This window comes from Amblyomma mixtum, chromosome 5 (assembly GCF_055824585.1).
Source record: "Amblyomma mixtum isolate Tamu chromosome 5, ASM5582458v1, whole genome shotgun sequence".
Lineage (NCBI taxonomy): Eukaryota > Metazoa > Arthropoda > Arachnida > Ixodida > Ixodidae > Amblyomma > Amblyomma mixtum.
The window spans coordinates 100,230,392-100,255,481 of NC_143016.1; the positions used below are offsets into that span (position 1 = coordinate 100,230,392).

At 48.9% G+C, this 25,090-nt stretch overlaps 1 protein-coding gene across 2 annotated transcripts in view; it reads right to left on the reverse strand.

Moving 5' to 3' along the window:
* The window catches only part of LOC149343199 (uncharacterized), a 39,901-nt gene extending 15,134 nt beyond the window's left edge, over nucleotides 1–24,767 (reverse strand). Inside the window, exons 1-7 of one of the 2 annotated variants that reach the window (XM_089545736.1) lie at nucleotides 24,632–24,767; nucleotides 16,767–17,036; nucleotides 14,206–14,399; nucleotides 7,724–7,865; nucleotides 6,934–7,027; nucleotides 2,459–2,578; nucleotides 1,931–1,987 (exon numbers count right to left, since the gene is read on the reverse strand). In XM_089545736.1, coding sequence (XP_089401862.1) covers nucleotides 1,931–1,987; nucleotides 2,459–2,578; nucleotides 6,934–7,027; nucleotides 7,724–7,865; nucleotides 14,206–14,399; nucleotides 16,767–16,897 — 738 coding nt within the window. In that variant the 5' untranslated portion in view covers nucleotides 16,898–17,036; nucleotides 24,632–24,767. Of the gene's footprint in view, nucleotides 1–1,930; nucleotides 1,988–2,458; nucleotides 2,579–6,933; nucleotides 7,028–7,723; nucleotides 7,866–14,205; nucleotides 14,400–16,766; nucleotides 17,037–24,631 lie in introns of those variants that run through there. The other variant, XM_089545737.1, reaches the window with a different exon arrangement.
* Between the last annotated feature and the right edge of the window lie 323 nt (nucleotides 24,768–25,090).

Consider the following 25,090-nt stretch of genomic DNA (forward strand, 5'->3'; position numbering starts at 1 on the left):
TGGCTTTTAAACACACATATAGTTGGCAACTACTTCACTGAACCTAAACTGCAAATCTAGGAAGGGCGAACGTTTCCGAGGCAGCGATTAATATTTTCTGGCACCTGCTGAACGCGCCAGGAGTGAAGCGTATTTGTGCGCGTATTTGGCTTGGTTTCCAGCGCACCATGATTGCGTCACTATCTTGTGGTCACATGCCTCGCAGTACTTGGCCACTGCGCTTCGCTAATTTTGACACCAACTTTGTGCTCCTTCATCGTTCACTTGAAATACTTTCTTGCCCCAACCTGCAACGCCGGGTACTGAGAACAGGATTTACACAGTGCTTTGGGCCTTTTCTTTAGGATGACGCTCTTCCGGGCGAGCCAGGAGGTGTCCGGTGGTGGTAATTGACTTGAGTATTGTTCGCACCCCTTCCTTTCCGAGAATACGAGCCGATGTTGTGCTGGCACCTTTTACGCATGGTCTGTATCGCGTCTTTGACGCTGGCGTATGCTTGTGCTAGGCATAGAATTTTTTGCTTGTGTCTTTTTTGGTTTCAGGCGATACGTGGAATGAGCAAACTGTAGTATCCTTTACTTCGGTGGTCATTAAAAAAAAATAGTCGCCGTATTCGCTTTTACAACGACACGGAAAGCTGCGATCTGCCCTCAACGCAGCGCCGGATCCGCATCGGCAGCTTCTCCAGTCCTCAAAGTGACGTCACGACCTCTCTTGACCAATCGCGGGCGGCGGCGCGCCGCGCGGCGTGCCCCGCGGCACAGGCCGCATATTTCGGCTAAAAAAGGCAATTCGCGCTTGTTTTTGCCTTATTTGGATGCAATATTCCAGTATACAGCATGAAAAACTATAGGATGCCGCTGCCAGCCCGATTTTCAGAAAAAGTGCTTCAGTCTCCCTTTAAGCAGGAAATGCTTAGTTGTTGACAAAGAAAACATCGTGTTTACCGACGTACCCTAACGATGACAGTTTTTACGCAGCAATTCATAAATGGATGTTGTTTTTTTTAATATCAAACTAAAAACACGTTCCCAGTTTCGCATCCACGCCAGCGGTGTCGCAAGCTCATCGGTGTATAGCGGAAAAAACTGGCAACGGTTAAACTGTTATATCTAGGTGAAACACTGCTAAGCTTCGCTCTATGTTTACTGAGGATGAATAACTGATTTTACTTATCCTGGGATTTCATTTTTCGGACCACTCTGTTTTGCTTCTGTTCTGCACTGATCAAGTGTTTTCATTTTCTTTTGTTTGACTGTGTGAATTGATTGCTGTTGACCAAACGCTGCTCATTAAGTGGGGCGACGGACTCGTCAAGCCGCCTATTGACGGCTTTTTTCCGTCGTCCTCCATCTGTGTACTGCACATGGTGGAAATAAAGTCTTCTTCTTCTTCTTCTTCTTCTTCTAGTGTGTTAGCTCTGTTTATGAGTGGCGTTCGTTTAATTGCAATTAACTAACTAACGCTAGTTATGTCGGGTCGCTAACTAGCACAGTACGTTCACACTTGACCTAAGTTTTCCAACGGTGTAAGACTGGATGCTTTAGCGCAAAGTTTGCTTTTAACTGCAATTAACTCATTGACGCTCATTAATTGAAGGCGCTAACCATCATAGCGCATTTGCACTCAGCCTAAGATTTCCAACTGTATATGACTAGACGCTATAGCGCAGTTTTGCTTTAATTGCAATTAACAAATTAACGCTAGTTATTTAGACCAAGTAACTAGTCGACATATCTGCAAAATTAATAGTCTAAACTCATGGTTGATCACGTGACATATACTATGCTTAGACATAAGCTAGACAGTAGCGAAATCGACCAAGTCTCTCTTTGACCTTGGCTGATCTTGAAGGTCAAAGTACCGGCATGAGGCGTTTTCCGAAGTTTTACCCCGCTGAGTAGAGCTGTGCTCTAAAATTTTTACTTACCACTGTACAGTTGCCTCCGAGAAATTCGCTCCCGACGTTAGGACCGGAGGGATAACACTGAAATAGTGAATGAAATGTTTTGGCTTTTGCAGGATCATGAAAGCAAGTTTGACGCAACACTAATGAAGTGTCAGCTTTCCTATATTTTATATCAGTGAAATTGCAAAGGGGCTAAGAAAGGTAAACTTGGAAACAAGGCACGTGCGCATTTCATGTCAAACAGTTGCGAAAATTTTCTTTACTGATGTGGCGCCTCTTAAAGTTTCGAAAATATATGCCCCCGCGAAACATGAAGTATAGCTCTCAACTGCTCTGATTAAGCGTTCGCATTTAGAAGCTATGCGTACGTCGGGTTAGGTAAATTGACGCGCCACATTATGAGGTAACGTCACGTTCACTGTATTTTATTTAGTAACAGTTCCATGCGCGCAATCCACTCGTTAGTTTTTACAGTGCCCTTAACATTACATGCGACAGCTAGAAAGCGACACCATACTGCTGTTCTTGAGTCGCTAAGTGAGCGCTTACCTTGAGCAAGATGGGCTCGGCCTCCTCAATGAGCCCCCTGGTGCGAACCATGAGCGGACACAGGGGACAATCGCTGCACATCCACTCAGGCAGCGACATCAGGTTCTTGGTCGCGGTCACCTGTGGCCCGACACCCGAAATTACGGAGAGATTATTGACGTGCATGGTCGCGAGTAAACACATCAGCAGAAGACAGCCATGCACCGTTCTGTGCCACGCCGCAGTGGAATTTGCTCCGTTATGTCCGGCAGAAGGTACCTGATGCACCTAACGGTATGACAACTCATTTTATGGCTTGCAACTTCGAATGCGGAACCATATCGGTGCCCTAAGAGTACCAGTTTTCCTTAAAATTGCCTTGTCCGGCGGCCGTTTCCAGGTTTTGTTCACATGCATTCGTTTAAACATGGCTCACTGGCGTCTGTATAAGCGCTCCAACGACTCGTGCAGTTCTACGGCGTTATGAAACACCAGTGTGTCATGTGTCTGAGTGACGCATCACATACCATTGTCTCACTGGTGAGTCAAATGGCATTCCTAATTTATTCTTGAGGCGCTATGCTGAGCAGCTTTCTGTACTTCTCACGAATATTTTTAACTTGTTACTAAGATCATGCGATACAGTCGAGCCCGCTCATAACGAACTTGACGGTCGCGCGGATTGCGTTCGTTGTATATCCGAGGTTCGTAGTAACTGGACTGTTCGTTTTATAGCCAGAAATACGAAGTCCGACGAAGCTGGCGTCTGCTTCTTAGAAAAGTTTCTTAGAAAAGTTTCTTAGAAAGCATCGCATCGGCTTCTTCGAAGGAGACCACATCACGGCGCTTGCCAAGCTCTACACAGCGGTCATAGGTATGTTTCTCGCTGAGGCCAAGCAACAAGCTGCTTTGAAATCACGATTTAACTTATCGCGGTTAAAGTGTTAACGGCAACCGGTAGCAGGTCGGCCGCCCCGTCATCAGATTTTTGCATTCGGGAAAGAAGTGCTTGTACTTCGCCTACAATGGCTTCGTCAGCGCACGCTTTGCAATGCCGGCGTCATGATCTTCATGTACCTCATGAAGTCACGCAGGGGAAATCATGTTCGGCCATCTCTGTTTTACGGAAACAATTTCCAAAGCACTCCGCTGTCAATTTCCAATGCACTCCGCTGTCAGTCCCATCCACACGGCTTTGATCACTTGCACAGTAGTGAACAAAGATATCCGAGCCGGAACGTCGCCACCTGGTATGTCAGTTGCTATCAGCATGCGCTGTATGCATCACCGATGCTAGGATATCTTGAGCGCGTGAATGACGCCTATGTCCGGTGGCTGAATCGTGCCCCTTTTCACTCGGTGGCAAGAAAAGCATTCTCACTACAGTCAGAGAAGGCAAATACGTGGTGCGTCGCAAAGTTGTCAAGCACGAGCAGGATTTCCTGTTTCTTTTCGCTTTGACATCCTTGAACTCAACAAGTCACTCGACGAGAAAATCAGGCATCGCCCTTGTGAAACTTGTGCCTGTGTTGCACGCCTCGAAAAACAACAAAAAGTCACGTATTATATGTAGGACTTTGTGTTCTGTCTGTACCGTACGAGAGCGTACCTTCCAAAATATCAGTCTGCTAGACTTGCCGATTATAAAAAACAGCCACCGGTCGCAGCCGTTCATTCTCGTGCACAGAAAATTTGCGGTGCCTTCGCCCAGCGCAGGTATCGTCTTTCAAGGCATTCGTTTTGACGGCGCCATTTGGTAAAACTGTGCCATTTTGGGGCATTGTCTCGCCTTTATTATTGAATTTTTAAGTGCCCACATTATTTCTGAAGGCAGCTGTCACAGGTGCTCGGAGACGCTCTTTAAACTCCGCGCTTACCGGATGCGCGGGTTTTTCGATTGCGCTACCAAATTTACGATGGCTCTCTGTTCGATCTAACCAAGTTACACCGTCGCAGTTGTTCTATGTATCTGAGACGCAGTCTCATTGCCCCTAACGCATAATTTGACGGAAACATCGCCCTCGTTCGTAATAACCAAGTGTTCGTTATAACTATGGCAGTTATAGATGGGCTCGACTGTATGCCAGATAACTAGCGAAAGGCACGTATTGTACAAATACATGTAAAGGAGAGTCGCCTTCTGGTTACTAATTATCGCCCAATCACCACTCTATGTTGTAAGTTCGAGCATGTCATTGCAAGTTAGTTACCTCCAAAAAATCCTCATTTAACAAAAAACACTCTGTCTACCAGCCCAATTTTAGAAAAGGTCTCTCTACACTCGCACAGTGTCAACACTTCACGAATTTTTGAGCATTCTTGAATGTCTGGCTGCTCGGATGATTTGTTTATGATTTTTTGTAAGAGTTTTGACAATGTTCGCAATAATAAATTATTGTTCAAGTTGCAGCGTCCTGGTTTTTCATCCGACATAACAGGATACGGTTCTGTGTATCTCAGAGGCAGACAACAATTCGTTCGAAACTAATATTATTCATATAGCATGCTTTCTGTTACCTCCAGAGTTCCCCAGGGGAATTGTGTTGGGACAACTGTTATTTTTAATTTGTATAAATGATCTAATAGATGTATTACCAGAAGATGTTTCACTCAGATAATTTGAAGATAATTGCACTGTTTTTAAGAAGATTATGGTGCACGGAAGACCATGCTTCTCTACAGGTGGCTCTTCAGGCTGGCTGGATTGGAGAGTGGGGCATTGAACTAAAGAAAAAAAAACTCCTATGAGTCACAATAAAGAAGCGTCCCAGCGTATTTACTGACAACCTTGGCAGCAGTGAGATTTCCAAAGTTGATAAGGATAAGTACCTAGGAGTAACTATCAGGAATAATCTATCATGGTCGATACATATCTCAGATATTTGTGCTTCTGCTTTTCAAAAGTTATGCTTTCTTAAATGAAAACTTAACAGAGCGTCGGTACTGTGGGGTCCCTACACCAGGATCGACATGGAAAAATGGGAACGTACTCAGATAGGACTTTTTTTCTCATGCAAGAACATTAGATTCCAAAGTTACAAATACGCGGCAAAATAAAATAAATTGAATTCCGCTACCTCAATTTTTTTTCACGAGGAATCTTATTAAACCTTCAAAATTTGATTTTTGCTCAGCAAGCTACTGCCAGGCGAACGAGGCATACTACACAACACACACTGGCTCTGATTTTTTTCAAAAACAAGCTAATATAAGAAGTCTATTCTCCTAAAACGGTGAAGGAATGGAAGGAATGACCTCCGATCGTTTTTGAATCGAACGACCTCCTAATTGGGATGTCTTTTTCAGTGCACTCGCACTTATGGTGCCCATTCCCTGCATTTGGGTGTCTGTCGTCTGTCTATCTGTCTGTACCTGTCGTCTGTCTGCCTGTCGTCTGTCTGCCTGTCGTCTGTCTGCCTGTCGTCTGTCTGCCTGTCGTCTGTCTGCCTGTCGTCTGTCTGCCTGTCGTCTGTCCGTCTGTTGTCTGTCCGTCTGTCTGTCTGTCTGTTTTGTGGCAGACTGCTGACCGTGTCAGGCGGCAGTCCCATTTAATTTTCAGGTGGCAGTCCCATTTAATCGTAAGAGGCTGCTCGGGAAGGGCAACCTGGGTCGCAACCAAACCCAAGCAACCCAAGTCTCACCTGCCCACGCAACACCTGCCTTAGCACCTGCCTTGTGCCACTGTTCAACTGCCTACCGCGTGGCTTACTTGCCAAGGTGTAGCCAGTGGGCAGGTTAGCAGTGGCACAAGGCAGGTGCTGTGGCAGGTTTTGCCATGTATCCTTTCACTTTTGCATGAAACAACACACACCGACAACCGTGCACCTTAATCTAGCAGAGCAGCGCAGCATCGAAGCCCATGCTAGCGCACATATCCGCATCTGGCCTAATTATCCAAACTGACTGACTTTTTTTTTGGTGGAAAGGCGCAACTGCACTGTGTTATCGATGTGTGTCCTTTTTCTTGCTAGAGTGCACAGAGTTCATTCGTGGTTTTAATCTTTGTGTTTTTGTTGTACATACTCTTTGCTTTCGGCCTTTTTTTTTGTTGTATTACCCTCCGGCTAGAGCCAAAGCACTAGCCAGCAGTATAATTAGATGGTGTCCAAGGTCGCATGAGGTATGTGCACACTCAATTCTGGCGTTAACCTCCGGCTTGCAAGCACGCTGTGTTCTTTTATTAGTTCGGCTTTGTACAGTATTCATTTGTACACCGCGACTCGTTGCCGAGCTTCTGTGGCTCCTTGGATGCATTAAATGTCTACAAAAAGCACAAAGTCAAAAGAAGGAAACGCCACATGAAAGAAGCTACACAACGAAAGCCCCACGGCAACAGCATGCCGCGTGGCAAAGCCACACGACCAAAATGAGCCACATGGAAAAAGGCCAATTTTCAAGAAACCAGTGTCGACCAGGATTAAAGGGCACGTTGCTTCATTTTCCCTATAGCAGTCTTTGCCCAATTGCGCCCTGTATCTCGAGCAATCATTTCGAACCTGCCTGCAGAAGTACACGGTGCCTTCCGGTTCATCCTGGAAGGTGCAGTCGAAGTAGGCGAAAAGGCTCCGCAGCTTCTCACAGTGGCAGGGCCTGAAAATGAGAAAGCACATTGCTTCTTCTGTACTGGCAACCGCACTTAGCTACGATTTCTTGGTACTTTTAAAATGAAGTATATACTGCCACACGCCAGCGTGTGCTCCCCGCACCAGGCCACTGCCCGTGGCATGGTCTTTCCTATGCGATTCTTCAAGCTTACTGTGGCGGCACAGCAGTAATAAAGAAATTTATCTGCTATATATACCGCAATTCAGTCAAGGTAAGTAGATAAGAGTCCATTGCCGGGGACGATTGCTGTAGAGAAGCAAGGGAACGATATATTACGTCACCTGCTGAATCGTGCAAAAGGGCGCTGCTGTAGTTATTTCTAAGGGAAACGCAAGAGGCTTCACAAGAAATAAGCACCAGGGGGACTTACGTATACTGGCCGATATCTCCGTCCCTATATTGTGCCCCATGTGTCTGTAAACTTTAGCAAAAGTCGCAAATTTTGTGCTACCGTTTAGATCGCAAATATTAACATTTACAATGAGAAACAAGATAGAAGGCTAACTCTCAGTCGTCAGTCCGGATGTGCAAAGTGATGTGCATGCCGAGTTCTGGTCAACCATGCGCTTCATGGGTGACAACATTGATGCTCCCACAGCCCAGCTCTTTGTGAAATTCGATCCTGAAGTCGCAGGTTATCCCTCGAACTTCCCGATTTGACACTGCCAGCGCCGCACTCACGTTCCGAGGAAGGGGAACAGCTCGGAGCAGTTGAAGTCCAGCAGCGTCGGGTGCGTGCGCGGTGTGCGCTTGGGGAACGTCGAGAAGAACGCGTTGGCCAGCAGCGACGCCACGAACGGCCGGCTCAGCGCGAACATGCCCTCTGCAAAGGTCGCGGTGCAAGGAAAAGCGCCAAACCGTCATAAGATCGTTGGAACACGTTCAGCAGCGTCGAAGACAGCAGCTCAGACGCCTGGCGGCCCCCTCCGGCGGCCGCTCGCGCACGTAAAAGCGTAATCTAAAAGCAAATACGCCTACATGGGAGTAAAAGGGGAGTCCGCTGGTGCACTCCTTTTCATAAAAGTGAGTGCGCTAGAGGACAGCAGACTGCCCTTTTTACTCATTTCTGTTTACAGTGTAGCACACATCTGAGGTGTCTGAAAGGTGCACCAAAGAGGAATCTGAACTCATCTTTTTACCGCGGGCAATCGACCTACACGTTCCGAGCATTCTAAACAACTTCGAATTATTGTCCTGTGCGGCCAATTTCCCTAAATTAAATCGAATTAAACGTCCCGGCTCCAACTTTCTTTTTTAACTCGCTGCAGACTGCAGGAGGAGTCAACTAACCCGTGGAGTGCCTTTCAGGCAGTCGCGTGGTGGCTTCGCTATCACTTTTATTTCGTTTTTAAGCATGAAATGCTTTTAGCTCCCGTTGTCGGCAGTGTGGTGACGTCACGCCGAGATCGAGAGCCAACATCCGGGCACTGAATTCTACTCATCCGGGCTCTGAAACGAGAGCATCCGGGCACCGTACGAGATGTAACGAGTTTAAACGAGACTCTCTAAGCCCTCCTACGGGACCGGCATACAAGGGCCGGTTGCTCTCCAAACGAGTCACAAAAAATAACTGCTGCAAGTGTCTTCTCAATGTTCATCAAGATATCACTCGAGCTGTGCATTTGATAATGCACTGAATTATAATTTCCGATTTCTAATAACGCGTGCGAAAAGCACATAAATGCCACGATACACTTCGTTGTCATACGTGATCTCTTAGGGGCTTCGCGCATCGAAGCAAAGCCGCGCAGGCGCACAGGGACCCGGGGGAGGAGCTTCGTGTCGCGCTGGCGCGCACCTCGCTTGCACCTCGCTTGAGGTGCGCGCAGCGCTGTAGCAGACGACACGAAGCTCCTGCCCCGGGCCCCTGTGCGCCTGCGCGGCTTTGCTTCGATGCGCGAACGCGCCGGATCCGCTGGCGCTCCGCGGAGCGCGGCCACGCGGAGCTGTGTTCGCACAGTGGACCACCCTGTACATTCTTGTCAGGCCTGCGTCTCGTCGTGCCCGCGTACGCTTCTGCATCGTCCTGGATTTCAATGCCGCCACCGTCACAGCTGCTTAAGCCGAGCAATGGAGCCTGTGTTAGGCCCGTAAACATTTCATGCTTACTCAACTCTCGGTTACGGGAGAGGCGCAATTTTTGTCAAACTCGCGCGCGCGCGCCTTACGACGCGTCCTCGAAGGGCGCTTCACGCGTCACGGCGTTCATCGCACGCACCGACCACGGTACGCTAGTGCGCGCCCGCGGCGTCAACGTCCTCGCCTCTCTACGTCAATGGAGAACGGGAAAGGGCAGCGCGCCTGTTGGACGGCGTTCGTCACTGAGTGTACACACATCAACGGCACTATCCACTCTTCGCCCGTGACGTTCTCGCGTGTATGGCAAGCAGCTCCTCTCGGGCTTGTGCGTTGTATGCATTTGTTTTTAGGTTTCCGTGGATATCCAGTCAGAAGCTACATAGCCGCAAGTTAGGCCCACGGAAATAAATATACGCGTGGACTCTTCGCTTTCGCCGATCACTACGTATCACTCCGCCGATGGCAGAGCGGCAAGCCGCCACGGGACTGGCTGAAAGGTTGGTTGACTCCTACTACCGCCAGCGGCAAGTTCAAAAAAAAAAAAAAATAAGGGCGGGAGCCGGGACGTTAAATTCGATTTAAATTATGAAAATCGGCTGCACAGGACAATAATTCTAAGTTTCTAAGAATGCTCGGAACGTGTAGATCGAGTTACCACGGTAAAAAAGACGAGTTCAGATTCTTCTTTGGTGCACCTAAGTAGAAAAAAAAACGCTGACATAACAGAGGAGGACAGATACACGCCAGTCCTGTCCTCCTCAAGCGTGTGTTCCATCCTCCTCCTTTGTGGCCGTGTCTTTATGCTTGCGACAGATAGCAAATTTGGAAGGCTCCCTAGGTGTATATGCAGTTGCTGCCTTGGCAAACATAACGATCTTCCTTTGCTCTTGGTAGCTGATTGAACGGAACTGGAGCTCATATTCATATACCTTTTGTTGGCTCTTTGGTTTGGTTTGGTTTGGTTTGGTTAGGTTCGGTTTATGGGGATTAACGTTCCAAAGCGACTAGGGTTATAAGAGACGCCGTTGTGGAGGGCTCCGGAAATTTCGACCACTTGGGGTTCTTTAACGTGCACTGACATCGCACAGTACACGGGCCTCTAGAATTTCTCCTCCAAAGAAATTCAACCGCCGCGGCCGAGATCGAACCCGCGTCTTTCGGGTCAGCAGCCGAGCACCATAACCACTGCGCCACCGCGGCGGCTTTTGTTGGCTCTGTCCGGAAATAAGATGCAGAGTACGATTTACACTCCTGACGACTACACCCCTGGTGTAAGTACACTCCAAGCACCAATACACCCATATAAGAATAAAAATGGAGTAAGCTGTTATAAAAGATAGTGCTCTAGAAAATAACTTACTTCCTTTTACTCCTTTTTGTGCAGACCGTAAGTACCCCGACTATTTACTCCCCTGGTGTAAGTACACACTTGATTTACACGTTCGGTGCAAACTCTGCATACCACACTCAAAATAATGCACTTAGCACACTGAAACATATCGGACCGTAACACTCGTGAAAGAAGGATGCCCGGCGGCTGTAGTGGCCAAGGTTTTAGAATCCGGAATTCCCACTCAAGCAGCAAAATCAGTGAAGCGTATTGAAATTTCAGAGTGCACAAGATTCTTTGCATTGTCTTCCGCACTGAAACGCTCGACTGCCTCGCTGACGCCTTCGGCGCTTTGTCAGTTCTGTAAAACTGTTCACAAATGTTTACACGAAAGCACCGCAAGTTCGCGTTCGATGTTTGCTTAAACAGGCATTCTATTTTGCTTTTCCTTCGTCCCTCCCCGATAAACAGCAGAAGCTCATAGTTTAAAGGAAGCAAGAAAGCAAACACGAACAGAGACACTACGTTTCAAGTCCGGCTAGTCAGCGAGACCTGTTCACGCGCCTCTCATTTCGTATGTATACGTATTCAGACGCTCCCGCCCGACGAGAAAAACTGTCGTGAAGAAACGTCAGCGCAGTAAACACGATGTCACGAGCACGAGCCGCGGGGTTATATCGCCAGTAACACAGAAGCTCCGAAGGCCAATCTGTTTATGCATTTACCCAGGCTGCTGCACGACACAAAGCCAAAACACAGCGCAGGCAGCGGGAGATATACGTGTACGGCGCCAGCACATCATGCTCGCGTCGCTGACTTCCCTCGGCGAACCCAAACAAATCGGAGCTTCGTGAACGGCGCCTAAATGGACGCTTTCGAAGACTCTGGCAGCGACCCAAAGAACACAAGCACGCGCATCTCTGCCGGACCACGTGTGTTTTATGCGCACACTGAATACTGCGTCACCCAACCGACGGGGCAGAGACCTTTCGTGTTTCCGCGCTCATCTGCCGATCACTGACCCATCGAGGCACCGCCGAACGCGTCGTACCGGCGTCGGTTCAAGCTCAGCCGGAGCGGCGAGCGTGTCTTTACGTTGCTTGCTCGAGGAGAAGGCGCCAGAAGTACAGTGGTGGAGTAAAACCAACTTGGCTTACTCCTAACCCCGAAGGTATACACAGTTAAATTACACTCTTTTAGGTACTCCCGCGAAAATGACCAGCCTGGGCCTGCTGGTTGTAGTGTCGCGCGCACTCCTCTTTTTTGCACCCTGTACGATATGGAAGTGGCGTGTGCGACGGGCACAACAGCACCACCGATGGATGGGATTGCAAGCACAGGGCGCATCAAAAGTTCTCAGGACACAGGGTCTTGTTCACAGCAGTTCAGTCGAACCTCGTTATAACGAAGCGGTTTATAGCGTCATAATGGATATAACAAAGGTATGCCGATTCCCCTTGGAAGCTCGGTCAACACGGGCTATAACGAAGCTACGGCTATAACGAAGTAATCGCCGGTTCAACTGTACATGCTGGCACTTAAAATTCTTATGAAGCTACCAAGGTTCTCAAAGGAAAGTGACGCTTCTCCTACTCCATACAGAAGTTTTTAGGTTTGCAGCAGTCGTCAGTGCCCCACTACATGGCTCAAAAGCAGACCCTGTGGCCTGGGAACTTTTGACGCACCCTGTACATAAAGTTTTCTTACGCTGTAGTCGTTAGCGATACGTATAGGGAAGGTAAAATTCGGCAGGTGTCATTTATGTTCAGCCAATGTTGCTTGTTCATTAGTCTCCAGTGAATCGCAGAAATTGTCGTGGTGCAGATGCTTTGTTATTGCATGATCAATACCAACTCCTGGCTCGATAAATTATGCCCGTATCGCACTGTGTGCATGGCGAAAGTATGGCAGGCATTTTCTTCTCGTCCGGAAAAAAATAAAGCAGGCTTAAGAATACTTCAATTTCTTGATATCACATGAATTTCATCAACTGAAAGCGGTTTGATTTTTGGTTTTACGGGCTTCACCGTCCCAAAGCGACTCAGGCTATGAGGGATGCCGTTGTGGAGGGCTCCGGAACTTTCGAAAACCTGGGGTTCTTCCGTGCACTGGCATCGCACAGTACACGAGCCTCTAGCATTTCGCCTCCATCGAAATTCGACCGCCACGGCCGGGATCGAACCCGCGTTTTTCGGGCCAGCAGCCGAGCATCATAACTTCTGAGTCACCGCGGCGGAACTTATCTGCAGACTTGAGTGGATACGTGTGCTACCCATTGTATAGGTATGACCAAACAGCGCCCTGCACTGATTTGGACCTTACAGTGTTTTGCGCACTTGCAACAGGCTTGGCCAGTCACGCTTTGTTCAACCGTTACACATACATGCTCGATAGCAGAAAATGACACAGTCCTCCAAAACGGTGCAAGCAAGACCACAGCACAATTCCTGCAGGTTTACGCTACACGGCCCATCTACAAATAGGTCTTACATGTAACTGTACGGTCTGTACGAGAATGCCAAGTTGCCAGCACGGCTTATAGCGTAGCAATGCTGACATTTTTTTTAAAATGGCCGAGCCCGCGGCGACCAAAGAGCAACTTAGTCTGCAGGCAGGCTGTGCTTTCACCGGATGCTTGAATCGCCTCCTACGCTTCCCTCCCTCACCGTATGCACGGCGCCTAACACGAATTATGCCTGGCTAATCTCTTCGCCTTTGCTTCGCGTTTTTCGCATTGAGATGGACGCATATTTGATCCACTTGGCGTACACTGGAAAAAAATTGAAGTGATAAGTATTACTTGACAACGCTACACCAGGACTATAAAACGGCGGGTCGCAGTGGAAGGCTACACGTTAATTCCGACACTTTTGGTTCATGCAACGAACATCGAAATCTTAGTATACGGGTGCTCTCCCATTTCTGTCTCCGTTGAAATGCGGCCGGAATTTTATTTTATTTGTTTTAAGGTATTGCAGCCTTGTATGAGGCTAAGGCAGGAGGGGTCGAAGTTTCATCTGCGAGGCCATCACTCGCAGTCAGCAGCATACAACATATCTTTAAAACACAAGAAAGCGGGAAGCAAGAACACGTCGGCCGCAATTAGCTGTAACTACAAATTCCTTTAAAGGCAAAACGCGACTGTAGACAGGATGGGAGTTCTATGTTTCTATGGTATGCACAAAAAAAAAAGAAAGGTTTGGTTTGGTTTGGTTTATTGGTGTTTAACGTCCCGAAGCAACTCAGGCTATGAGGGACGCCGTAGTGAAGGGCTCCGGAAATTTAGACCACCTGGGGTTCTTTAACGTGCACTGACATCGCACAGCACACGGGCCTCTAGAATTTCGCCTTCATCGAAATTCGACCGCCACGGCCGGGATCGAACCCGTGTCTTTCGGGTCAGCAGCCGAGCGCTGTAACCACTGAGCCACCGCAGCGGGTAAAAAAAGAAAGAGAGAATAAACTGCATGTGAACGTATCGGCGCGAGGATTAAAGTCGAAATATTCCTTTCATCACACCTTTTTGTTGATGGCGGCTTAAAGTTTGCTTCAGAATCAAACCCGCGCCCTTACACTCAGCAGGAAAAGTGCCATAGGCACTGAGCCACTGCTCGAAGTGTGTGAAGAAGTGCACATGCAGCGATAGTACAAGAAGTGCAAGAACAATCGCGCGCTTTCTGCGCTGCTACTTCTGTTCTGTACCTTCACGAGGGAAAGAGAGAGAGAAAGCGGGGGATGCGGAGTCACATCTCACCCTGCTGCTGCAGGCAGTAGAGGAATCCCCCGGACGGCCGCAGTTCGCGCAGCTTCAGCGCCGAGCCGATCAGCGAGGGCAGCGTGGACTCGAAGAAGCGCCGGCTCTCGTCCGGCGGCATCGACTTGAGGAAGCGCTTGAGCAGGTCCAGCCGGATCTCCTCCCGCGGAGGGTCCTCCGGATCCAGACCGACGCTGCGTAGGGGTAGAACACAGCGGGTGACCCTCGCCGTCACCAACGAAGGGACAAGCGTGAACGCATTAGGATATAGTTCGCACTTCCACGTGTTCTTCAGGTTTAATCTCTCACGTCAGAGTGATCGCTCTGTGTGGAGGATGCATGGGCGACAAGGGTATAAGGGTGCTAAGGGCATAAGCACGATAAGGGTATAGGGGCGATGAGGGTATAAAAGCACGATGTCCCCGGAATTCGGACCTCTGTAGCATGCTACGGAATTTGCTAACAGCTTTATTTGCCTCAGTAGAGTTCGTACTCTAGATCCCGGTCAGGACAATGTTTATGGCAAATTTAACCGTATTCGCTGCAATACACCATGGTTTCGAACACGCTATTTTGGTGTCTCCCCTTCTTGTGTTCCGTGTCACCAAGCTGTTTTCTCATTATGTTCCCGAAGCCCTGAACGCGAAGAAAGGCTCGGTGACGCTACCAACTCGCAATTTCCGCGTGTGCTATCATTCCCTGCTTGACAGACTACGTGAGCGCAACTCATTCACAACAAAGGGAGCTAAACTGACGCGCAGCGTTGTAACTCTGAGGATGGTCTGCTGATACGCTTACGGTTAACAATTAACCTAAGAAACAGGCACCAAATGGGTAATCGCCACACGTAACGCTATTGCCTATAGGTTTTATGGTTTATGGGGTTTAACGTCCCAAAGCGACTAAGGCTATGAGAGACGCCGTAGTGGAGGGCTCCGGAAATTTCGACCACCTGGGGTTCTTTAACGTGCACTGACATCGCACAGTACACGGGCCTCTAGAATTTCTCCTCCAAAGAAATTCCAGCCGCCGCGGCCGGGATCGAACCCGCGTCTTTCGGGCCAGCAGCCGAGCACCATAGCCACTGAGCCACCGCGGCGGCTGCTATTGCCTATAGATTAGTGCAAACTGCCCTTCGAGCGATGACCACTCTGGCTGCCGGAGCAGCACACTCTAAACACGAAAGGAGTTAAAAGAGAGTAAACTGTCCTCTAGCGTACTCCCTTTAGAGGGGCAGGGTATGCTGGCCAAACCTTGGGTAGATTTGCATCACTTGAAGTACGGAACACTTACGGTTGGCAACGTAAACCAATTCCCTCTTTAAAACATATGAAGTTCTGGCAGTTACAAGGATTTTAAACGGGCTTTCAGTGTCTTATTCGATAACCTTACAGCCCGCGTTATCAAGTTGGGAGGACTGGGAGGTCGTGCTCTCGTCTCCGGACCCGCCATCGCAACTTGCTGCGGTGCTTCGGGGTGCCGACGTCATGAACAAACACCACATGAACGTTCAGACGTAGAGTGGGACCGTGCGGTGGTCCAGGGACCCAAGGGGGTCTAAACACACTTGCCATAATAAAAGTTTTTTTCTCTTTCTTTTAGGGCCTCTGGAGCTGCTTTTAAAAGATTCCTCTCATTGCTAACTGCATCAGGTTGCTATGCTTTGCGGTTGGAACATACCTCCGTTGCCAAGAGTAAACATTTCGTATATTTAGTGATTGAAATCTACTCCGGAACTTGGGCAGCATACCTTGCCCCTAAAAGGCAGTGCGCTAGAGGACTACTTACACCCTTTGTACTCCCATACAGGCTAATTCGTGCTTAAGGCTCAGGCTACGTGCCAGGGAGGAAGTATACCGTATTTACTCGCATAATCCTCGCACTTTTTTTCGCAGAAAATCGGTGCGAAGTTAGGGGGTGCGATAATTACGCGGGGAAAATTTTTGAACAATGCTTTGGAGTGCTGAAAGCAAATGTAAATAGGCTGTGAACCGGGGTTCTCAAGCCAGCTATTGTAAATTTAACCAAAACTTCAATTGCAAGCAGGACTTAAAGGCAGCTTAAAGGCAGCGGTGTAGCTTGCGTATCGCCCCATGGCGAAGCGGCACCGAGAGCACGGTGACAAAAGTAGCACGCACTGAGCGAGGCCTACGAAAGTCTTCGCAAAATGGCAGAACTATGCGCGGAACTCGGGAGAACGTGCGGCGGTACCAGCGGAACAAAACTGACGAAACACCTTCTCGCCTTTTCGCTCTCTTGAATGTTTTTATGTAGCCCAAAGATTCCGCTTTGCTTTGAAGTAATCATTTTCTTTCCTATCTGAGGTGTAGTTGTCTTAGGCTGTAGCTGGGTCATCCGCTCCTTTGTATCTGTTAGTCCTTTTATCATTAGTTTGGTAATGCTATATTTTGATAGTGCATGCACTTTTCCTTAGTTCTGTCGAGTGATGTTGGGGATGCGATGATTATGCGAGGAAAAAAAAAATTCCAATTTTCGATAGGCAATGTGGGGGGTGCGAGCATTATGCGAGTGCGAGCATTATGCGAGTAAATAAGTCTCACCAGCAGAGGTCGTAGATGCGCTGCATGTCGGCGACCAGCTGCTCGGGCGAGTGGGCGAACCGCAGCTGGCTCAGGTGGCGCTCCACCTCTTGCCACGTGGGCACGTCGCAGGGGAGAAGGACGTGCGCCATTGGTCAGCGCTACGCGGCCGCTCGTCAGCGCCGCCGCCAGCACCACCCGCCGGCCACCACCAGCGGCGAAGACGTCAGCGCGCAGCGGCGGCGGCGGCCACATGGGCGCACCGCGTCACGGCTCCCGCCAGCGCGCCCCCTGAAACACACGGCACGGATGCTGTCAGCGACGCCACTGCGGGGCACACTGAAAACGTGGGAGATGTCACTCGAAGTGATCGAAACGCTTGGTCACTGCGGAGGTGACCTGTCACTCTGATAATGCGGCATGTTCTTTGCTTACACAGAGGGTAGCCTGCTTCAAGAATACCAAGCGAGGAGCCTCCACCCTCCTGAAACACCACCATCGGCGCCCTCGATCCCACTCCGCCCACCAAAAAAATTATGTCGCATGTCTGAAAACATGAATTATATAGTAGAGTCAAATCAAAGTAATTACCGAGGGTAATTACCATTTTTGTGAACTGCGATATGTTATCTGAACTCACTTGTTTTTGTCTGTTTTGCTGCACTTTTACTATGCTTTTTATTTCTAACTTATTTTACACAAACTTCTGTATTTGACTCCCCTTACACAATGCCTCTACGGAGGCCTGTAAGGTATTTGTAAATAAATAAATAAACAGATAAATCCAACTGCTTTCGCCGAACTGTCACATCAAATGTCTGATCGTTCCCACTGCACACTTTCCTCACCCTCATTGGGCCTTCCTCCTAGGAGTGAAGATATTATTTAAACCCAGCCAATTATGAACGCGCTCTCCCCAGAAGAGAACTCCTTTTATCGAAACGTTGAAAAGCTACCCGAGGCTTTGCCCTCCCTTGTTCGTCCGTAATTTTGTATTTTAAGAACCGTGAGGGATACGTCGGCGCGATCTATGCTTGTGGATTGCACACCAAGACGGACATTATGCACACGATAGAACCTAATTAAAAAGCGATTAGTTAACTGAAATTAACTAAGCAAATTTATAAGTTTTCGTTTCAGGACGGAAAATTGTGTTGAGAAATTGAAGGCCGCCAACTTGCAAAGCAAACCCAGCTTTCGAATTTCTTAATCGGCGTCGTAATTCGAAATATCGAAGGTGAAAATACGCGTTTGAAAGCTCGTTAAGTTGGTGTTGCCGCGTTGCACGTATGTAAAATGGCGTCGCTCGAATTTCTAACGCAGTAAATACAGACGCAGCCAGTGTATTTTATGATGTAGAAGAAATTAACGCGATTTCGTCAAGGTCACTACGCGCAGCGAAGCCATTTTATAAATGGGCTACGCGGAAAAGCCAACTTAACGAGCCTTCAAAAGTTGACGCTCCATCTTTCGAACCGCAATGCCGCTTCAGAAAGTTTGAAAGCTGTTTTCGCCTTCGATGTTGACGGCCTGCAATTAGGCAATATATTCTAGCGCCCTAAAAGCAAAAATTAAAAAGTTGATTAGCTAATTTCAATTACCTATTAATCTTTGCATTGAACACTATCGTGTACATAATGTCCCCCTGCAGTAAAATCGACATGCACAGACCGCAATGATGTACCTCATGATTTTTAAAATTAAAATCTGTATCGATTAAAAAAATGTCCCCTTTTATATCGCTACAATGAAATAGAGTCGCTTCAAACCTCCTTCAAAGAAATTGCGATCGACGAATACAAGCCGTAGATATTCGTAAGGTCCGCTCACAATGAGTAGTTGGGGAAAGTAAAGGGATGGACACAAAATAACTCCATCCCCCCCCTCCCCGAGCACAATTCATGCTTGTAGTAAACATTAACTCACTCGGGTCTTTGAGTCTCGCTGTTACATCACCATCATGATCATGCCAACTACGTCGTCCACTGCAAGTCAGATGCTTCTCCTAATGATCCCCAATTAACTCTGCCCTACTCCCTTAGCGGTCACCCAGTCCCTACAAGCTTCCCCATTTCATCTCCACACCAGACCTTTTGCCATAACCCTGCTACGCTTGCCTTCTCTTGAAATCCAGTCCATTACGCTTAGCGAACATCGGTTATCTTGCGCATTACACGCTCTGTCCAAGCCCATTCCCTCTTCCTAATTTCAGCTAGGACATCATTAACTCGGGTTACCTAGCCATTCAGCTGCCTTCCTGTCACTTTACGTTGCCTCTATCATTTTCCTTTCCACAGTTCGTTGCGTTGTCCGCAATATGCTTGTACGTATAGCCAACAATATCCAAGCGAAACAGTTTACATACGCCAGCGTCAAGGCTCAGCCCAGAGAGCATACGCTGCATTCCCGGTTGTGTTGCTCGGCTGGCGTAGCCAAGCTGCCTGCAGTCTCTTATCAGCAATGCACTTTCGTGCACTGGCCTTGCGTGAAGTGTAACGTCGACTAGACGCCATGGTGGACGCGCTTCGTCGCTTCAAGTCGCGAATCTCATTTGCATACGCGCGACACGCCATCGACCGACGCGTCGGTGCACTTGCGAGAGCGGCAAGCGTGACCAAAACTGTCACCTCAGTGTAATGATACATCGTCCTAGAGCACCATCACGCCTCTGTCCTCCCTTGAGTCGCAGCCCGGCTCCAGCCACTTAAACTGGTTAGGAGCCACGACACACAAGGGGCCGTCATTCGAACACGCAGATAAGGTTCAAGAAAACAATCTCTCCCCGCCCCCCCCCCCCCCTCCTTTTTTTCATCCACCAAAACTTGCTGCATTTAAAAACGAAAACCACTACCGGCGTTGGGAGAAGGTGCGTTTCAGGGACCAGTACACAACGCTGAACAGCGAATTTCACTAAACTGTTCATTTAAGCCTGAGATAAAACCTTACTTTATCACGCAGCAACTATGCTATATAACACAACATGCAATGTGATAACAAACTTCAGGTTTTTTGCAGCTATTCGCGTTAGTAGGCCCACACTGCGCAACCATTTCAGCGTACAGAAACGTAACCTAACGTGACATAACATAACCGAGCATTGCGCCCGTGGCTAATCGCATTACTGAGGTACAGGCTTCGCAGTCATCTCGGCGAGTTCAGGCACCGGAGACAGAAGGAGATAAATTTATTTAAAAAAATAAAGGTTGGCTCGAGGCCTAACGTTCGTAAATGAAGGCAGGGTAGGGAGTAAGGAAAGAAGAGTGTGAAACAAGTACAACCCTATCATTGGCCTTTCGTCCTCAGCATCTACCTGTTATCTCGATTCGACAACGCTCGACTTCGAAGGGTGGACCACTTTGACGATGTACGAAGTGTCCTCGCTCAAGAACAGACAAAAGTATACACACTTTCGTTTTGCACTCGGCTCCCACACATGTTCTACCGAGGAGGCCTCGCAGCGACGAACTACCCCACGTGCCTTCCCAGAAATCCAAGCCCCTGCACCCAGGGAGCCCGACGGGATTACCAGCGCCGGTCTCACCGGATCTATCGCTCCGCGACGGGGGATTACTGCTGTTCCCGTCCTTGCCGGCATCCCCTACTCCGCTCTAGCGCCATCTATACGCTGCCTCGCGATGCCGTGTTTGCGCCATCGTATCCGGACCTGCGCTGCGTGACGTCTACACTGCACGCAACTCGCATAGCTCTGTTTTCGTGCCACGCCGCGTACATATCGCCAATGGTTAACGGTCAGTGCCAACGCTTAAATACCAGCAACCCACGGTGTACGCACGGGCTTCTGCTTCACTACGCAGCTAAGCTAGCTGTGCGACAGAGGGAAAGAAGATGAAGTGTGCAGCGTCTGCGCAGAGATAATGAGCGCAGCCTAATTAGCAAAGACACGCGCGCGAGCTCCGAGCGGCTTCATTAACGAACCGGCGGCGGCTAGAGGGGAAAACCGGGGGGGATGAACGTACTTGGTGAGCCGTGCGCAGAGCCCACGCGCCCGCCATGTTTTCCGAGAAGACGAATGATAGGTGCACGCGCAGCAATCGACGGAGAGAGATCTATACGGTGCGGGGGCGGCAGCAGAAGGAGCGCCAGGACTTCTTCCTGAGTGAGCGCCGATGGACGTCGTCGGGAGGTCGTTCGTGGACCAGCGGGGGATTGATGGCAGTCGTGGTCGGAATGCAACGGAGGCCTACGCAGTTCCTCTCCTAATACCTCCCCTTCTCCCCCGTCTTCCCCGCTTTGTCCCCAATCATCCTTCCACCATCCCGCTTCGTCGGCTTTCGTGAAGAAAGGTGGTGAGCCTTCTGCGTGGGAGGAAGGCCTCTTCCACGCACGAGAGAACTTTCTTCTTCTTTCCTTCATCCTTTTCCTTCCTTTTCTCTTCTTTCTTTCGCTTTTATCCGCTTCCTTTCCTCTTCTCCACCTTCATTTTCCTTTCTATTGTTTTCTTCCTTTCTGTCTTCCTTCGGTTCTTTTCCTTCTTTCTTTTTTTTCTGTCCTCTCTCCTTTCCTCCTCTCCATTTTTTTTCGTCTTTCCTTGCTATTTCCTTTCTTCCTCTCTTTTTCACCTTTCCTTCTTCCCCAGCCTCTACTGCTCTTTCTTTGAGGAGTGGAGCGACTGCCACCGCGAGTCCGCACCGACGATTATGGTGAACACATTTTAAATGCAACTGAAATTTGCGGACGGTCTCCCTATTCCGGGAGCCCATTGGACCTTGTAGCCGCTCATGCGCTTTAGATCAGCTCCTGCTGAACTTTCGGGTCTCAGCACTTCCTCCCACCGCTCAGCCGTCGGTTCCTTTATCCTTCCTATTTCTGTGTTGTTTTAGCCAGAACATACCATGTGATATCAGCGTGAAGTCTTTTTGGGCTTGAGTATGTGTCTGCTTGTATTCTTCTCTATGTTATCTCTTGTTCTTTGTCTAGTTCTTCATATTCCTTTCTGCCTAGCCTATAATATCGTAGGATTTCTGAGTATGTGGTCCGCATGTTTGAGCAGTTGTGCTCGTCCGTGTGATGGGGTGCCCGGGTATAGAAGTGCTCAGGCTGTGGCATGTGCGCCTTAGTTCCCCTCTACGGACTGATGCGCTGGTGTCCGCATGAGGTTTGCTTGCTTTACGGCTTCCTTTAGGTCCTCCAGTATCCTAATGGCTGCATGCCCTATATCCTGCCCCTGATGTAGCTCCGGGATGTCTCTTGCGAAGCTGTTATAATATTCGTTTTTTCTGTGTGATTATTGCGAACGCAATGTCTGCCTCCTCTGCTTGGGGTGGATCTCTACACTTGACTGAAGAGCTATTTCTGAGGTTGTCATCCGAGTCTGTGACTGCTAACGTCAGGCCTCCAATTGGCCCTCCGCGTCTGTGTATAGTGTGTATCTGTTGTTATTTAATTGTTTTTCTATGGACTGAGCTCTGGACTCTATCTTCTTCCTGCGTGGTGTATCCAGCACATATTCCTTGGTATCGGCTTTACTTGTAAGATGCTGTACAGCTCTTCGGGAGGTTCACGTCAGTCTTGCGTTATTCTCATGCGTGGCAATTTGAATATAACACTGATCTGCCTGTCCTGCTGTTGGCTCCGGGCACCCAGCTTCAGAAGCCTTTCTGTCGACGCACTGATTGAAATGACGAAGGATATCTAATGTGACTTCTTTACCAGCGCGTTGATCTTCTCCTAGTCTGCTCTTTTTTACCTACGGTACGGCGCGACGTACGAAACTCTGCTAATTATGAAAAATCGTGTGCTGGCTGCAGGGTGTCTTTCTCTGTCATGTCTCTTCTCCTGGTGGCGATTCTTCCGATCATTCTTGCTACTTATTCTGTCATCTCCGCAAGGCGTCTTATCACCTCTCGGGTACTGTTGCTCTTTGCGATAGTCAGCCCAAGGATTTTGGCACGTGGTACTTCCTGAATTCTAGTTCCTTTAAGCCACCTCCATACGGCTGACGTTTCTCCCTTTACTGAATATTAGGAGAGACACAAGGTGAAAAAGGAAAAGCAGGGTGGTTAGGCAGAGGAAGAACCACCTCGGGAATGAAGCTTCAGTATCTACCTGACCTACCCCAAGTGTGCTCTCGAGTTTTTGGTTTGCTTGCAATGGTCAGTGGTTATCTGAAGATCATTTTTGCGCGTTACCTTCGCGTGTCTGTGATTACCACTTAAATGTGATGGCCTTATGCTGTCCATTTATTGTGCTTATTGTACAATTACCGATCGCATTTCTGGTGTGTGCCGTGTGTTCTCTATGTTGTGCACCGTGTCTATGTTGTGTTGTGTATTACGCCGTCAATACTAAAGAGTTTTTTTTCTCTTTCGCATTTCGGCATGCGCATGTTTTAGCACCTTGCTATGCACACAACTGGTTTCAATGAATAACTTGCCATCCTGAGACATTTCTCTGCTTCGTGCACTTCTCGACAGTGCTCATTAAAAACTGCGACAGCCACTGCACACAGCAAAAAAAAAAAAAAAATCAACTATGAGAAGAGTACAGTTGCACTGTAAAAACGTCTGTTACAGCACGTGAAGCGGAATTGAACACAAACGTCATGCGCTCTTGCACAGGCCGCTTTTGACTGTTGAATGTTGCGGGACTGGCAACGCGGTGACCTAAAGCTGCTCTATATCCGAGCTGTCAACGTAAAACACCACGCTTGTTTCCGGCTAGAAGTTTATAGCGGCACCGCCACATGTTAGCGCGGACGATGAATCGTTCCCGCAAGAGCGCCGGAACGCAGGATTCAGAGAAATGACTGTTACTCGTCTCATTTATTAGCAGCGCGGAGTCACTAAAGCCACGTCATCTTTATTTCGCTGACGTGGCCTGACCTGATGGACCGTGCAGGAATAGCTGAAGCTGTGCCCAGTCTGCTTCGACTGCTTCTGTCGGTCGCGTTGTTCTGCTATGCCAAGCTTGTTTGGGGAGATTATCAGACTATCGTTGACTATACCGCTTGTGAAACTTTTCAAACGGGTCCCATGTCTGATAACTGACAAAATGCAGCGACGTGATAAGTCTAAAATTTGCACGGTTAATAGACGACTGTGGCGCCGCCTGCGTCATTGACATGCACTCCAAAAGTCTGCTGTCAGCCGCGACGCCGACAAAGTCTGCCTGCACCAGACAGATATAGGTGGCGCATCACTCTACTCCGGGAAAGAGTAGGTATCTGTCAGTACAAAAGTCGCCAGGAAGCAACAGAAACAAAGAAAAAAATGAGCTACACGACCTATAGCAGTCTACTTCTGTAGGCAAAAGCCGTGTCACCGTTTAGAAGTTTACATCAGAGTGTAGCTTTAAAAGCATTCTCTCTTAAAACGAGAAACGGCAAGGAAGAGAGGATTCGTTTGACCCACCCGATAAGAAGGCGCAGTTTATTGCAAATTCCCTCGCGGAGCCCTCAAGGTTCATTCCCAACGATCTTAGCGCGCGTAAAGCCCTCTCGACAGCGCAGAAGTCCCGATAAAAAATGTCCCCACCGTTACGTAAATATAACCAGGCGCAATCCAGCCGCCAGACAGGAGGGTCGCTGCAGATGTTCAGCAACGTTCGTCCTCAATGGGCCAAGCTAACGGCAGCGACCTCTGGTTTTATGGCACCGAAACAGGCGGGGGCACTCCACTCACCGCCGTTCAGCCGCGTTGTTAACGCGTCGTCAGCGTGTGCTAGTACCCATATGCACCTCCCTAAGGTTCCATCGTGTCGAAACATTCGCCATAAAAAGAGGCACGGTATAATCGGACGATGCTTTTACGGCACCAGACGTTAACCGCGATTTCGCTAATGCAACGGCAGCATTTTACGCCTAGTATATGCCTATATCGAGAAGCTGTAAACGAAGCTGCCGGCTAACGCAGACGCCACATACTCACGTTCGACGGGACGCTCTCCTCTTAGGCACTTTTTGACGCTATTAGACAGTAATTCGGCGCAGAGGTAGAATGGTGTCATGTGAGAGAGTTAGCTAGCAGCTTACGTCCGCCGTGCAGACGTAGTGTGCCGGTAGTAAAGCGAATTCCGCAGATACGGCCGCGCCGCGCTCACCGCATTGCGTGCACGGAAGCCAATAAACAACCGGAGCAGCCGTACTCTTCGAACGGAGCAGACGACAGCTGAGTCGGCGTGCCTGCGTAGGACCGCAGGAGACGAAGCGTGGAAGGACGAAAAAACAGAGGGACGGTGGGGGAGGGGGGGGGGGGGGGGGGGTCCTAAAAACAAATGCATAAAACGCACAAGCCCGAGAGGAGCTGCTTGCCATACACGCGAGAACGTCACGGGCGAAGAGTGGATAGTGCCGTTGATGTGTGTACACTCAGTGACGAACGCCGTCC